General features: G+C 48.5%; 2 protein-coding genes across 3 annotated transcripts in view; one reads left to right on the top strand and one right to left on the bottom strand.

Moving 5' to 3' along the window:
* The window catches only part of NXN (nucleoredoxin), a 114,190-nt gene extending 110,315 nt beyond the window's left edge, over window positions 1-3,875 (top strand). Inside the window, exon 8 of the mRNA XM_032785425.2 lies at window positions 2,709-3,875. Coding sequence (XP_032641316.1) covers window positions 2,709-2,891 — 183 coding nt within the window. The 3' untranslated portion in view covers window positions 2,892-3,875. The remainder of the gene's footprint in view (window positions 1-2,708) is intronic.
* Window positions 3,876-5,984: 2,109 nt separating this feature from the next.
* Window positions 5,985-13,431, bottom strand: part of MRM3 (mitochondrial rRNA methyltransferase 3) — an 8,543-nt gene continuing 1,096 nt past the window's right edge. Inside the window, exons 2-5 of one of the 2 annotated variants that reach the window (XR_012657334.1) lie at window positions 11,501-11,745; window positions 10,708-10,875; window positions 9,605-10,272; window positions 5,985-8,224 (exon numbers count right to left, since the gene is read on the bottom strand). Coding sequence is in view for 1 of the 2 variants with exons in the window: in XM_075073978.1 (XP_074930079.1) it covers window positions 9,695-10,272; window positions 10,708-10,875; window positions 11,501-11,745 (991 nt within the window). In the remaining variant the exon portion in view is untranslated. Of the gene's footprint in view, window positions 8,225-9,595; window positions 10,273-10,707; window positions 10,876-11,500; window positions 11,746-13,431 lie in introns of those variants that run through there. The other variant, XM_075073978.1, reaches the window with a different exon arrangement.

Genomic DNA, 13,431 nt, shown 5'->3' with positions numbered 1-13,431 from the left:
TGCTTGCTCTCTAGGGATCTGGGTTTCCTTGGCTCAGATAAGGGCTGCTCTGGAGGAGAGAAGTATGTCTGAGCTTTTTCTGTGTTCTGCAGTTTTGACTTGAGAAACCAGGGCCCAGCAAGAGAGGCCCTTCACCTTTATGTTCAAATATGTTGATCAAGTGCAGGCGACTGGGGGAGACACCTGGTTGTTTGGCCGAATCAAGGGCTTGCTGCTAAGAATTTCAACAGAGCACATTTACCAAAAGGCCTTTCCAGGGAGGTGTGTTTGAAGGGAATTTGCCTGCAGAGAGAGCTGTTCTCTTTGTTTTGCCTTTCGCTGTATCTGAGGAAAATAGATCAGAGGATCCAAGGCTCAGGATAGAAAAGACTTGTCAGGTTGTCATGTTCGTCCATTTTCCCACCACCAATCTATCTCCTGCAGGATCTTGTCCAGTTTTAAATCGCCCAGGCAGTGAGGCTTCCACCACTTCCCTCGAGGGGCTTATTCCTCAGCTGGACAGTTCTGGCTTTTGAAAGCTGACCTATCCTTCTTTCCCGCCTCTGCTCCTAGCTATCCCCTTCTCCCTAGGACTGCCCTAGACAATCAGCGTCTCTCCCGCCTTGGGGCTTAGACATGCCAAACACATGTAGGTTCTTATTATATTCCCTCCACCTCTCAGGCATTACATAGCCAAGCTGCACATAGTTGGGTCTTTTCATCTTCCCTCCTCCATGATTGTTATTCCTGCTCTTCTCTGAGCTCCTTCAGTACTGGTAACTGCCTCCCTCCGGGACGGGACACTCAGGTTCTCTGCGAGAATTGAAGGGCAGAGTGGGCTGATGAACCAGACAGGTGAAGATGAATGCCTGGCAGCGCTGTCCTCAGAAGGCAGTGGCCAGCCTGTCACACGGGAACAGCCCTGCCTGGCCCAGCGGGAGCTTGCAGCAGTGCAGCGAGCAGCAGCCAGGATAGGGCACTGCTCCCTGCGTGTCAGTTACATTCCATCATCCCGGTGGGGAGTGGAGGAAGCCTGGCAGGCTTTGGGGGATGTGCTGGTCTGCTGCGTGGCTTTTCCTGCATTTATAGGGAAACCTGCTGGAGAGTTTCAATCCTAGCTAAGTGGTAAGGGGTGTTGTGTTAAGTTAGATGGAACGTGTGGACTAAAGGTGTTAACATAACCCAGTCACTGTCCAGCATTCAGCAAGTTTTGGGGCTGGAATACAGAAACCTCCGCCAACTCGGAGGCAAACACACCATTAACAATCCTTGTATCGAAGACAGAGAAAAGAAGGCAAAACAGGTAAAGCATTTGCAGTGTAAAGTGCTAGGAAAGGCTTTAATTTGAACCACATCCCTTGTTCCTTTCCTTTTAGCTGGAGAACGCTGTTAGAAGGCTGCCCCCCATTGCACCATCCCCCTGATGATAACTGTCCTTGGCGGGGGGAAAAAATTTGTTGAGATGGGTAGGAGCTGATCTTGCTGTTAAAGTCTGATCCTGATCCTCCCCAGGTGGTGGCTGGGATGTCATCTGGGCTGCTCTCTCTGGCCGGGTCAGGACATTTCTTCGGATCATGATGATGAACCCTGGGGGTCTCAGGAGATTGTGGGGGTGGCCGCCATGATGGTGACGCTTGCTCCAGTAGCCAGTCTTTCTCCCCAAAGTCCAGTAACCCATCATTTTGTCCACCAATTTCAGCTCACTGATTTCTGGTTCAAAACTCTTCCTGGCATGATCTTAACACAGTCAATGAGTTCTGGCCCTAGGAATCTGGGTTGGGTCTCTGCCTTCTCCATCCAGGGAAGTGGGGGAAAACCTGACTCCCAGACCTGTGCTGTAACCATTGAGACCAGTGGTTCTCAGCCTTTTTTTACCCAGGGACCCCTAAACTTAAATAGACAAACCTGCAGACCCCCAACTCCTCCCTCATTATTTTGTTGCTCATAATTTGTTTCTCTTACATTACTTCAGTAGTTATCACAAATATTACTGTCGAGAAACTATTATTTGAATAGATTAACAACAAAACAGCAAATTAAAATATTGACAGCTTACCTGATAAAAACGCAATCCTTGGGCTTGTTTGGCAGCCCACAGCGTGTCCAGTTGAGGGGTAATTTCAGTTAGGCAAGTGCAAAGGTCATCTTGAGCGTTCATTCTTGAACAGTGTTTGGTTTTTCATGCTGGTGAGGGCAGAGAATCCATTTTCACATACTGAAGGTGCTTTAAATGATAAACTACAGCGTTGAAGGTAATGTATGGGCAGCAGCAAGTCATTATTGACTTGTAATGTGCGAACTATAAGTGTCAGAACATGGTGTGTCATTACTATGATGTAGGTGCTGGCATGTTCGCAGACACTCTTGATTATACTGGTGGGCCCCAAGCTGAGAACCACTGCATTAGAACATACTCCTCTCCCTGATGCCTGAGATCACTAGTTATGTGGCAGTCCAAGGGCTGGCAAGTTGAAGAGTGAGGATCCCAGTGTTGCCCAGGAGTCTGCATCTCCCACAGCCTTGTGTGTGGTGCAGAAGACTGGCCAAATCCTAAGGCTGAACAGATAGTCACTGTTGAGTTTGATTGCCTTGGAGTTTAGCTGTTACTACAGCTAAACCATACACCAATACGTTGTAATAACAGCTGCGTGTCAGTAAGGATGAGAAGGGCTGAAGCCAGAGAATTGGCATCATTCTTTGTTTATGGGCTCTTTCTTGCTGGCTTTCAGGACGACATGACTGACTCCCTGCGGGATTACACCAACCTGCCCGAAGCAGCGCCCCTGCTCACCATCCTGGACATGTCAGCCAGAGCCAAGTACGTGATGGACGTCGAGGAAATCACTCCTGAGATTGTGGAAGCCTTTGTGAGCGACTTTCTAGCGGACAAGCTAAAACCTGAACCCATCTGAGGGGCTTTCAGCACCAACAGACATTATTTAAAACTAGGTCTCTTCCTCCGCTAGCAGAGTGCTCAGCGTGTTCTCTCGCACGACCCAGTACCCAGCCTTCCTGTGGTGCCTTGTTTTACGCAATGAATTCTCCTCCTAAGCAGGCTCCTGGAGATGCACTTTCAGCAGGGAGTCGCTGGCATTTGGAGACTTTGCTTGTGCTTCATGGTGATATATTCTCTAATAACCAGGCCAGAACTGTTACCGTATCGTTATTTTATACACGGCACTAGCTAGCAGGCAAACGTTTTGCATGGTGTTCTTGCCAACTTAAGCATCAGGCAGTGGACTGGGGTCTCGGGGCTCTTATATTACACTCTTCTCCCTTCTCATCTTCACCCTTTTCTCCTCTGCCCACCCCTTCCCAGACAGACAGTGCCAATGAAGCAATAAGAGAATTCTCCACTTTGCCACCCAACCTCCTTTCCCTCATCAGTCTCAGTGAGCCCACAGTGCCAAGTCGAAGTGTAACTGTTGAAAAGCTCAATGCGGATTGGTCATGATGCAGCAAAGATCTTCCTCCTAGTTCAAGAACTTTTGTTTCTAGGTTGTATTTACCCTCCCGCCACCTCCACACCAAACACACAGCAGCCTTAGTTAAGTGTCAGTCATATGCATTTGGGGGAAATCCCATGTACCCCCCCTACACCCCCCAACCCCGAGTCAAAAGGAGAAACAATGCAGGGCTGCCCTGATCCTCCTCTGCTGTTCTGACATTTTCTCATTCTCTCTTGTCCTTTTCTGTCCTCTCCCCTGCTCCCTGGTATGAAATGTCCTCCCCCTACATTAGTTGATTAAGATGTTCTTTGTAGCTGTTTCCCAAGCCCAGCCTTGATGGTGCTGTTCTAAACACAACCCCAAGCAGCTCAGCTGAGCCCCCAGAAAATTGAGGTTGTAAAAACTGTACATTGTGATTGGAACTTTGTAATAAAATGGTTACAGTCACCTGGTTCCTGGAGCTGCAGATTCCTCACAACAAAGCCATTGTTATGTCTGAGATGAGGGTTTGGAGATGGGTCCGGGGGAGACGGGGCTGAGGGAGAAGCATGTCTGGTGAAGACCTGCAGGCCTTACTCGCATGAGTAAAGCTTTTTGGTTTGGGGTCCTCACTGTGGCCTTTCTGTGCCCAAGGGACTGCTGTACCAGTCTGTGGCTGGAACCAACCAACCTTGGTAGATCTTGGTGCTGTGTTTCATACAAAGAGTTTGTTGTTAAATTGGAATGTGAGTCCTGATTGCTGCAGGTTACGGGTTTATCCCACGTAGTCCGTTGTTAGAAGCATTTAAACCAGGTCTTCCAGTGCTGGAGAGTCCAGGTTTTCTGCTTGAGCAGGTTAACGGATACTACCGTGAACAGCTCCGGCACATGGCACGCATGCACACCCATTCCAGATTGGGACCACACATCTCAAAGAACCTCCAGTTACAGTGAGTAACCTCCTCTTAGAGATCCCGCTGTGTTCTTCTAACCAACCGTGTATTTTGGATTGGTTAGTTCATTCATTAGCTCTTTTCCTTACCTTGACCAAGCAGTAACAGTATTAGTGGGCTCTGGGGTATCCCAGAAGCCAGTGGAATCGGAGCTGTAAGGTGAGCATATGTATAGTAGAGACGTACACAGACACCCCATTGTGTATCAACCCGGTGCACGCACTGAACAGCTGAGGAATGGAAGACAAGCGCTAACCAGGAAACAATGCCATGTGCTGCTACAGCCCCTTCCAGCCAGCTAGGTCCCAGTGCCTTACCAGCGGGCAGTAGGTAGGTTAGAGTTGTTGGCCTTGTTTCACAGAGGGAGAAGCAGTTTACTGGGAAGGGAAGTGACTTACCCAACATCTGTAGTGAGTTGGTGGCCTCATCCCAGCAGGATTTCCCAGGCTGTGGGGGAGAGAGTTGAACATTTGTGTGTTGGGTGGCTCACTCCGAGAGAAGGGATTATTCTGAAGTTGTTAGTTGCTGCATCCTCACCCTCCTGAAGGAGGTGCTATTGTCCCCACTTTACAGGCCAGAGAGAGGGAGGGAGGGAAAGAAAGTGGTAGAGCAGCACTAGGCCAGCTGCCTGGACTCACGGGCCCCTGCTTAATTTGCCAGACCATGCTACCTTTCATAACAAATCAGTCGCTGAAAGCTGGACTGAGAGTCCCTGTAGGCATTTCCTCAGTCATGTAGCTCTGTCGGTGATAATTTCCTTTAACAAACCTACATGCGTCCTTGGGGAGGGGCGTGTTGGGGAGCCATGTGGTGGTTTGTGTGTGTCCAGTAGCTGGGGGCGTACAAGCTGCTGCTTTCCCCTTCAGCCCATTTGTCACTTATGGTGAGATTGTAGCCTCCCCTTTTATCCATGGTACAACAACCTACTAAGGAAGGAGCTTGGAAAGCCAGCCGGCTGTGTGAGAGAGAGGAGTCGTATCAATCTAGACAGCACAGACAGTGCTTCAGGGCCGGAATTTTATTTAGTGATCATTAACTAGGCAATGAATAACTCAAAAAGCAGTAGCATTGGCTGTTGAATTGGAGACAAACATTGCAGACAATTAAGCAAAAGAGGGATTGGTGGTTGGTGGCACCGATCTGGGTTCTGGTCAAGGTGCTAATGTCCATTGTGCTAGCTGCTGTACAAATACATCAAGCCTGTCAAGTGTGATTCCAATCCAGGGGGGAGGAACTGGAGCCTGTTATGCTGCAGGCTATTCAATAGTCAACAAGATGGGTCAGTCCACATCACAGAGACCAGGCTGCACACTGGGCAGCAGAAAGGTGCAGCTGCTGGGTGTGACCGAACAGTCCTGCGCACTAGAATTCTCCACTTGTCCCTCAGGCTGGTCTGCCCATGTGGCAGTCAAAGCATGGGGTGGGGAGGTCTGCCCCATTGTATGCCCCCAGTTGGTGCTTCAAGAGGATTTCTGTCTCTGCAGCTGCTAATCAGGCACCCTTCTAGAGTGCTCTCAGCCCTGAATCACTCAAAATACATCATTGTAAGTGGAATCTGCAGCAAAGTACCTTAAAATCCACCAGGGGAAGGGGGTGGTAAGTGAGAAATTCTGCAGTCCTGAAGTTTTGACCAAAGCTGCATGCACAGAAGTGGCTGAGAAAAGGCTTGTCTGAGCAGGGTAATTGCTTCCAGATCCCATTGCCACCTAGTGCATGTTCTGTTTACATAGCATGGGTTTCTAGTGCTTTAGGGAGAGAATGGTGTCTGTGCAGTTTGAATGAGAATCACAATAAGGCACTTAAATGGGATACTGTTGGTTCATGCAGCACTGGCTGATTCTAGACATTAGGTTAGGAGCAAAAACCCCTTCTGGCAGAGGCTGCTCAGGCTCCCAGAGTAGGACTGTAGGTGTAATGCTGAATCCATGAAGAACATACACAATATTAAGTGATTTTACAAGTGACTGCAGCACCTACTCAACTAGGGCTAAAGCGAAGTGTAAATGTTTGTGTCAACCTGGCTCTTCCCCTGACCAGGGCTGGCATCTGGTTCGGAGGAATGAGCTGTTCTCTCACCGATGCACTTTCAGTCTTGATACTGGCAATGCCTTTGAACCCTTCCAACAAAGGAAAGGTTGGATCAGGATGTGCCTGAGGGAACAACCACATTCTTTCTCCATGTATTTATCAACCATCCAGTTCCCAGGATGGCTCTGTGCTATTACTGAATACAAGAGCCAAAGGAAATAGAGGGCCACTGCTAAATCATTGTACGATCATTACAGCCTCTGAAAATTAGGTTTTTTAATCTGGAGTAAGATAGAAAGGGATCTCTTAGCAGCAGCTGGTATTGTAGCAGGAGCGCTTGCACTAGGGATGTCCACTAAACAAACCCTTTTAAGAAGTTGGAAGGGAGAGATAGCTTAGTGGTTTGAGCATTGGCCTGCTAAACCCAGGGATGTGAGCTCAGTCTTTGAGGGGGGCCACTTAGGGAACTGGGGTAAAAATCTGTCTGGGGATTGATCCTGCTTTGAGCAGGGGTTGGACTAGATGACCTTCTGAGGTCCCTTCCAACCCTAATCTTCTATGATCCTATGAAATAGTGTAGGGCACCAAGGGGCGTAGTTCCCAAAGGGCTTCCTGCACTCACTCCTGCTGCTGCTCTGTGCCAGGACCTGATCAAGCGTGGGGAGCCTCATTCCACCGGCATGTGATCACCCAGGGCCAGGTTTACTGCACATTGTCCTGCCACCATAGAACCTCTTGCTCCCAGATTGAAGGAGGTGGCCAGGAGCGGCTGAGCTCATAGAGAGTCTATTTTTGAATTTCTCCTCTGGCACAGCCCAGAGCCTGTCTGCTGGATGGGGAAGAACCCAAGACATTTCCCATAGAATAGGACTCATTCTACAGTTCTTTCCCTCCTCACCTCCTCTTTCTTCTTCTCCTTCACACCCCTCCACCCCCTTCAGAGTTTAAATCTGTGCCGGGGTGGCCTAGGAACAACTCTGCTCCCCACAAGGCTGCATTCATGACAAATACTGCCATCTTCTGGCAGAAGGCTTAACTTCTGACTTAAATTTGAACACAATGCCCGGAACTAACACTGAGGATTAAACTCTAGCCAAGAACTGGAAAACTGACAGTCTGTGCAGGGACAGCATACCACCCTACTTGTGCCACAAAGCGTCACCCAGATGAGTCTGTATCACGCACACGTACCTCCACCATGTTTGTCTGCTCTAAGGGCTAACATCCTGCTGGTTTGTCCCTGGACTCTTGCTAGGGTTGGTGTTTACTGAACCAGTGTTGATGTTACTAAGGAACTCCATTAACTGGAATAGCTTCCTGTCCCCTACCCCAGCAGCTGTGTTCACCTCCCACTTCCTTTGCCAAATCTGGATGGGGCATGAAGGTCACAGTAGGAATTTTGCAGCTGCAAGGGTAACAAGATTTCCCACAGACCAACAGCGTACGTGACAGACTTGATCTATAGAGGTTTGTGGGTAGGTTGCACCTTTTCAAATGTCAGCACTCTGCATCCCTCCAATGTGCTACTTCTCTTGCCTTCCCTGCTGATGGCAGTGACCACAGGTTTAGGAGCAAGTGGGGGAAGGGAGCTTTTGAACTGATTTAAGCTATTACCATGAACACAAACAGCTGTCGATGCTTTCACATTCTTCACCATGTTTCTTTGTGTAAGCCTAGAAACACAGGGCCCAGGATTATGGGAAAGGGGAGGGAAATACCACCAGCTGCTGCCCTCCACTACAGCACCTGCAGTAGGACCTCCACCACGAGTAGTTTTAAGAGATACAATGGACAGTTTGCTGGCTTGTCCTGGAGGGGACCAGGCCCAAAGCAGTGCTGCAGGAAGAGACAAAAGCCATTATACGAACTGTTTAAATAATGCACAAGGCTGCCTGAATAAACAGGCCTGGGGAGAGAGAACTGCATTCCAAAGAGCAGCTATGGCAATTCACAGAGCCCATGGGCCCCCTGCCATAACTGATTAGCCACTTCACGGCCTCATTGGGGGGGCTTACAGAGCACTGACACTACAGTCCAATGGATTTTACTGCCAGCTGCTGAGACTTCAATGCAGAGGTTTTTCCCCTACTGAAAAAATGGAAGCCAGGGGTGTTTTTGCTTCTGTGAGACCCATATATCGAGCCCTTGTACAATACAACTTAAACTTCATCCCTGCCGCACTAGTTCTTTTACCTTCCCCATGGCCCTGTAAAGCCACATGAGGCAGTGTAGGGTAAGAATCTCTGCTGCATTATGGGCAAGCCAGCTGTGCAGCATGACCAGCATCCTCTGCCTTACAATGAATACGGGAACCTCTGTGGCAGGGCAGATTGAGTGGGGCCTTGGTGAGAGACTCCCACCTGCCCTTTTCTTTAGGGTGGGGGATTCACCCACCCCAAGAAGAGAGTCCCCTTAGGACAGTGGTCCCCAACCCTTTTCGTCTGGTGAGCACCAGACAAGGAGCCATGGACGACCGTGGCGATGGACGAGTATCCGCCGAAATGCTGCCGAACTTCGGTGGCATTTTGGCAGATGCCAGTTCACGGGCATACTTAGACGCCCCGTGGGTGCCATGGCGCCTGCGGGTACCGCGGTGGGGACCCCTGCCTTAGGAGAACTGTGTAAACTATACACATTATGCACAACCTCTCCTTTGCTTTTCCTACTCCCAGTGATGCGAGTCACTGGAACCTACTTGTGCTCTTGAGCTAGCTTGGTGTATAAGGCTCAGAAGCGAGGAAGTGAGGGGAGGGGGTGTATTATTTCTCAATAGATGGCACCAAACCCAACCTCATTTCAAAGGTGGGTGAGCAGGCCTGGATTTGAGGTCTTAAGCTCACTTGATAGGGACTTTAACTAAATCACTGAAGGGCTGTGTTAGCAACTGCTAAGTCTTTTGATGACTTCTAAAAATGGCTCTCTGCTAACCCCCTTATGGCATTCCTAGGGAATCGGTCAGAGCAGCAGCAGGTGCAAAGGCCTGCTCTCTCCAAAGCCTGCACCATGACGATGGCAGCTGTGGGTAAGTGTGGCCCTTGGAGTCCCAAAGTTTGGGCATGCTGCTCAAAGCTTCATGTGTTCACCAATGCTAAGGGGCACCAAGTCCAGCAGGTGGGCACTCTGTGGAGCGGCTGGGCGTTAAACATGGGCGTGGACCTCTCGAGGGCAGGTGTGTTAACAGCTGTGCAAGTGTAAACTGAATAGCAGTTGCCAAACCTGTAATTTTATTGATTCCTCTGCAAGCTGCCTGCATGAGAACATACAGAAGAGGAAGCGCTTTCTGTGCAGAATGGGCTCCTGCACAGTTCAGCCCAAGGCAGGGAACTTCTGTCCTTTGCCCTCTTGCTTCTCTCTCAGCTGCAATTGTCTCTTCCCCTCAAACAACAGGATGCTCGCGGCCATGGCTGAGTTCAAACTGTCCACGCCTGGGACCACAGGAATAATCAGTCTCTTCCCCCCCGTGCTCTCTGCTAGCCGAAGTGCTTCTGTGCTCAAACCATGAGTCTCCCCACCAATCACCACTGCTGCTGCTGGAGCCAATGTCCAGTTCTTGTGGTAACACTGAATGTCAAGTTCTGGGATCCAGGCCTCGTCTGTTCCCTGCTCCTCCTCTTCGCTCTCTGAATCAAAAGCCAAGTCCTCTCTGCCTATCTGAGCCTTCAAGTTGTGAGGTCTGGAAACCCAACCATAGCTGTGGGCCTTTCCCGACACATCCTCCATCTTGTCCTCTGTTCTTGGGTCATGGCTGTCGGCCACATAGACCTGTGTGTCTGTGGGAAGATAGTTGGAAATAGATTCCCACTCCAGATTGGCAATGATGGGCAGGCGGAAGTGAGCCCCCATGCCTGCACGAAGCACTTTGGGCTCCCAAGGATCCACGCAGCCTGTAACAGAAAACAGTGAAGGTGCAAGGTCTCCACAAGAATATGCATTCAGCATCCTGTACCAGTGAGAAAGCACATCAAAGGAGAATGCTTAAAATCTCCTGGGGCAAGCCATCATCTGAAATCACCGGGACGGGTTATATGGACCTGTGGTATGGTAGCAGCACACAAACTGGAAAGCCAACCTCTCTTAGCTCCCTCAGCATGCAGAGTTTTCAGTGGGGCGCTGTATTTATGAACATGTCTTTGTTCTAGGCCCCTAGATTTGCTAGGTACCACGGGAGTATCCACAGAACGTCCAACATGCTGTGAGCTGTTGTGTATTTCCATCCACATCAAGTGAAATCCAAACAGTTGGTTGATTTTTCATTAAACTCCCCTGACCCCACAGCTGAAGTCATCACAGACTCCTGCTCTCCAGAAAGAGGGGCCTACCTTTGGTGAGCAGCACTTTGCTGCAGCCTGCTCCAGCTGCAGATCTCAGTATAGTCCCCAGGTTTCCTGGATCACGGAGATTGTCACAGATAAGGGACAGGGGCAGTGAATTCTGTAGCTGGACAGCTGGGTATGTCATCTTGGCATGGTCAGGTCTGGAAAAGATTCCTGAGAAAACAAAGAGAGAGAGGCCCATTGGCAAATGAGGCTCAATGGCTTTTCTGACACACCACTGGCCTTGGGATACATCTGTTTTAATCACTTCTGATTTAACTGATACTTTTGTGGTGGAACTGGAAGTACTGAAGATTGTGTGAGGAGCAGTACTGCTGGAGTCTGCATAAGACTGTTTTCCTAGTAAAGACAAGACTGAAAGCATCATTTAAAAAAAAACAAAAACCCTCATGGGCATCATCAGCTCAGAGATCCTAGGTGCCATTTTTCCACAGGCCACAGCAGAATACCTGTATCACCAGGCACCATCAAGGACATCAGACACAGGCCTCAGAGTCACCATGAGTGTCAATCATCTTCCAAGCTTTGAGGAGGTCTATTGAAATGTAGTCCCCTCCTCAAGTGGAGGGGCAGGTGACCAGACAGACAGTCTCTCACATCAGTTTGAGTGGAAGCAGAGAAATCCTCTCTCAAGCCAGTTCCACTGGACCTTATGTCACTGGCAGAGTAACAGGAATAGGTTAGCAAAGAGACAGTCAAGTCGTATTTCTCACTACATTTATTTTAATAAATGCTAAGTGCAGCTACCCTTTTGCTTTAGAAATAGTAAACAACTTACCTATCAGCCCTTGAGGAGTTATGAGGTCAGACCAGTTCTTAATGTCTTCAAACTTCACTTTAACTAGAGTGGTTTTCTTCAGCTTTTCTTCAGGCAGTTCCTTCAGGTGCCCCACAGTGCTGAAGAAGAGAGTCTGGGGCACTGCTCCAGCGTCCAGGGCATCCTTGATAAGTCTCCGACCCTCGAGCAGAATCTTCCCATGCTGGTCGCGAAACTTCTTTGACTTGGCAATTGTCACCACTTTTCTACAGAGATGACAACCAGTTAAAACTGCTGGGATGTTAGTAACATCTCTGGTCTGCTTTGAAGTTTGCCACTTGCAAGTGGGGGGGTGTCACTCGAAACTTTCCTGGACTCAATATTATTCCTTCTGTCCAATGATTGTCTGCATACATATTTTAGAGTCGCTGCAGCTAGTACTGCTATTGTATGGGATCCACTAGTCTCACCCTTACTTATCTCTGCAGCAGGATCAATATAAAGGCAATGGTTCTCAATCAGAAGGGGGTGCAGGAGCCAAACTTTCTAGGGGGCCTTGGCTCCACAGCGAACTTTCTTGGGGGCCTTGCATTGATCTGCTTTTCAGTACCGAACAAGCCCAAATCTCTCAAGGACTGATAGCAGCAGCACTAATACAGGTAAGGAGTGTTTTTATAATACTATTTGACTTGCATTTTGATGCAAGTAATTTGCTTGGTATCTCTTGAACAAACTCATTAGCAACAGTAGGTGGCAGTATCCTTCTCGCTATTCTAAAGGGGGAGGGGCCACTCCCAATATTTAAAAAAAAAAGTGGGACATAATTCAAAAAAGGATTGAGAACTCTAAGGGAGTTACGAACAGACACAGAAATGGGAACAGACACTGACCACGGAGTAGCTTGTTAGCAAATTCTTTGCAAGTGCTTTAGCTGAAATCTTAATAGTTACATGGAAAAATGCAAAAGCAAGAAGGCTCATGCACCGGCAGGCAGGCACCGGAGTCAGAAACTTGGTGCCTCTCCCATGAGCTGACAGAAGAATTTCACATATGTAGCACGTTCAGGCTTTGTTCAGCTCTTACCATATATATTATTTTATATTTCCTTGATCTTATTGGTTTAAAAAGTTTGCTCCCTAAAATTTTCTGGGTGCATTCTGGTGAGTAACAGCTGAGGTTTTGAAAATTGTTCTCTCTGCTGTCAGGACTTGCTCTGACACAGTGAATTTCCCCACTGGCCCCAGTTTCTCCCTTTCCATTATTTCATGTAGCATGTTTATTATGGCAGTGCCGAAGGGCCAGGCCCCATTGTGCTAGGAGGTGTAAAAACAGCAAAGTAAACAATCCCTGCCCCAAAGAGCTTCCAGTCTAAACAGACAAGACAGACACTGGGTAGAAGAAAGCATGTAACACGAGCGGAGTGAACAATGTGAAGGCAGCAAACATTCTGCTCATTCCATGGGGGTTTTTTAAGCCAAAGTAAAGAAACCTGAATGGAAGCAGGGTGAGGGGCACAAGGCAGAGAAAAAGAGAGTAAAAGCAACAGGGGCAGAGTTAGGCTAAGATGAGCTGGTACCATGCTTTCCTTTCGTGGTTCATGTATTGCACTCAGACATGGAGCTTGCATGCTCCACAGCTGGTGGCAACACAGTTGAAATCATTACTTGAAGCCAAATATAAAAACCTCACTAGTGCACTAATAACTTGGAAACTTATTGTGATTTAGCAGATAAGTAATCACAATTTTAACTATTTGCCTTGATGATGTAAGTCTGAATATTGCATTGACTATCTGAAAGGAACACTGATTTTTACAATGAGTTTTTGCACAATAAGAACAGCCATACTGGGTCAGACCAAAGGTCCATTTAGCCCGGTATCCTGTCTGCCAACAGTGGCCAATGCCAGGTGCCCCAGAGGGAGTGAACCTAACAGGTAACGATCAAGTGATC

Source organism: Chelonoidis abingdonii, chromosome 20 (genome assembly GCF_003597395.2).
Source record: "Chelonoidis abingdonii isolate Lonesome George chromosome 20, CheloAbing_2.0, whole genome shotgun sequence".
NCBI lineage: Eukaryota > Metazoa > Chordata > Testudines > Testudinidae > Chelonoidis > Chelonoidis abingdonii.
Note: the sequence above shows the minus strand (reverse complement) of the source record. Positions and strands in the feature narration are given on the sequence as shown.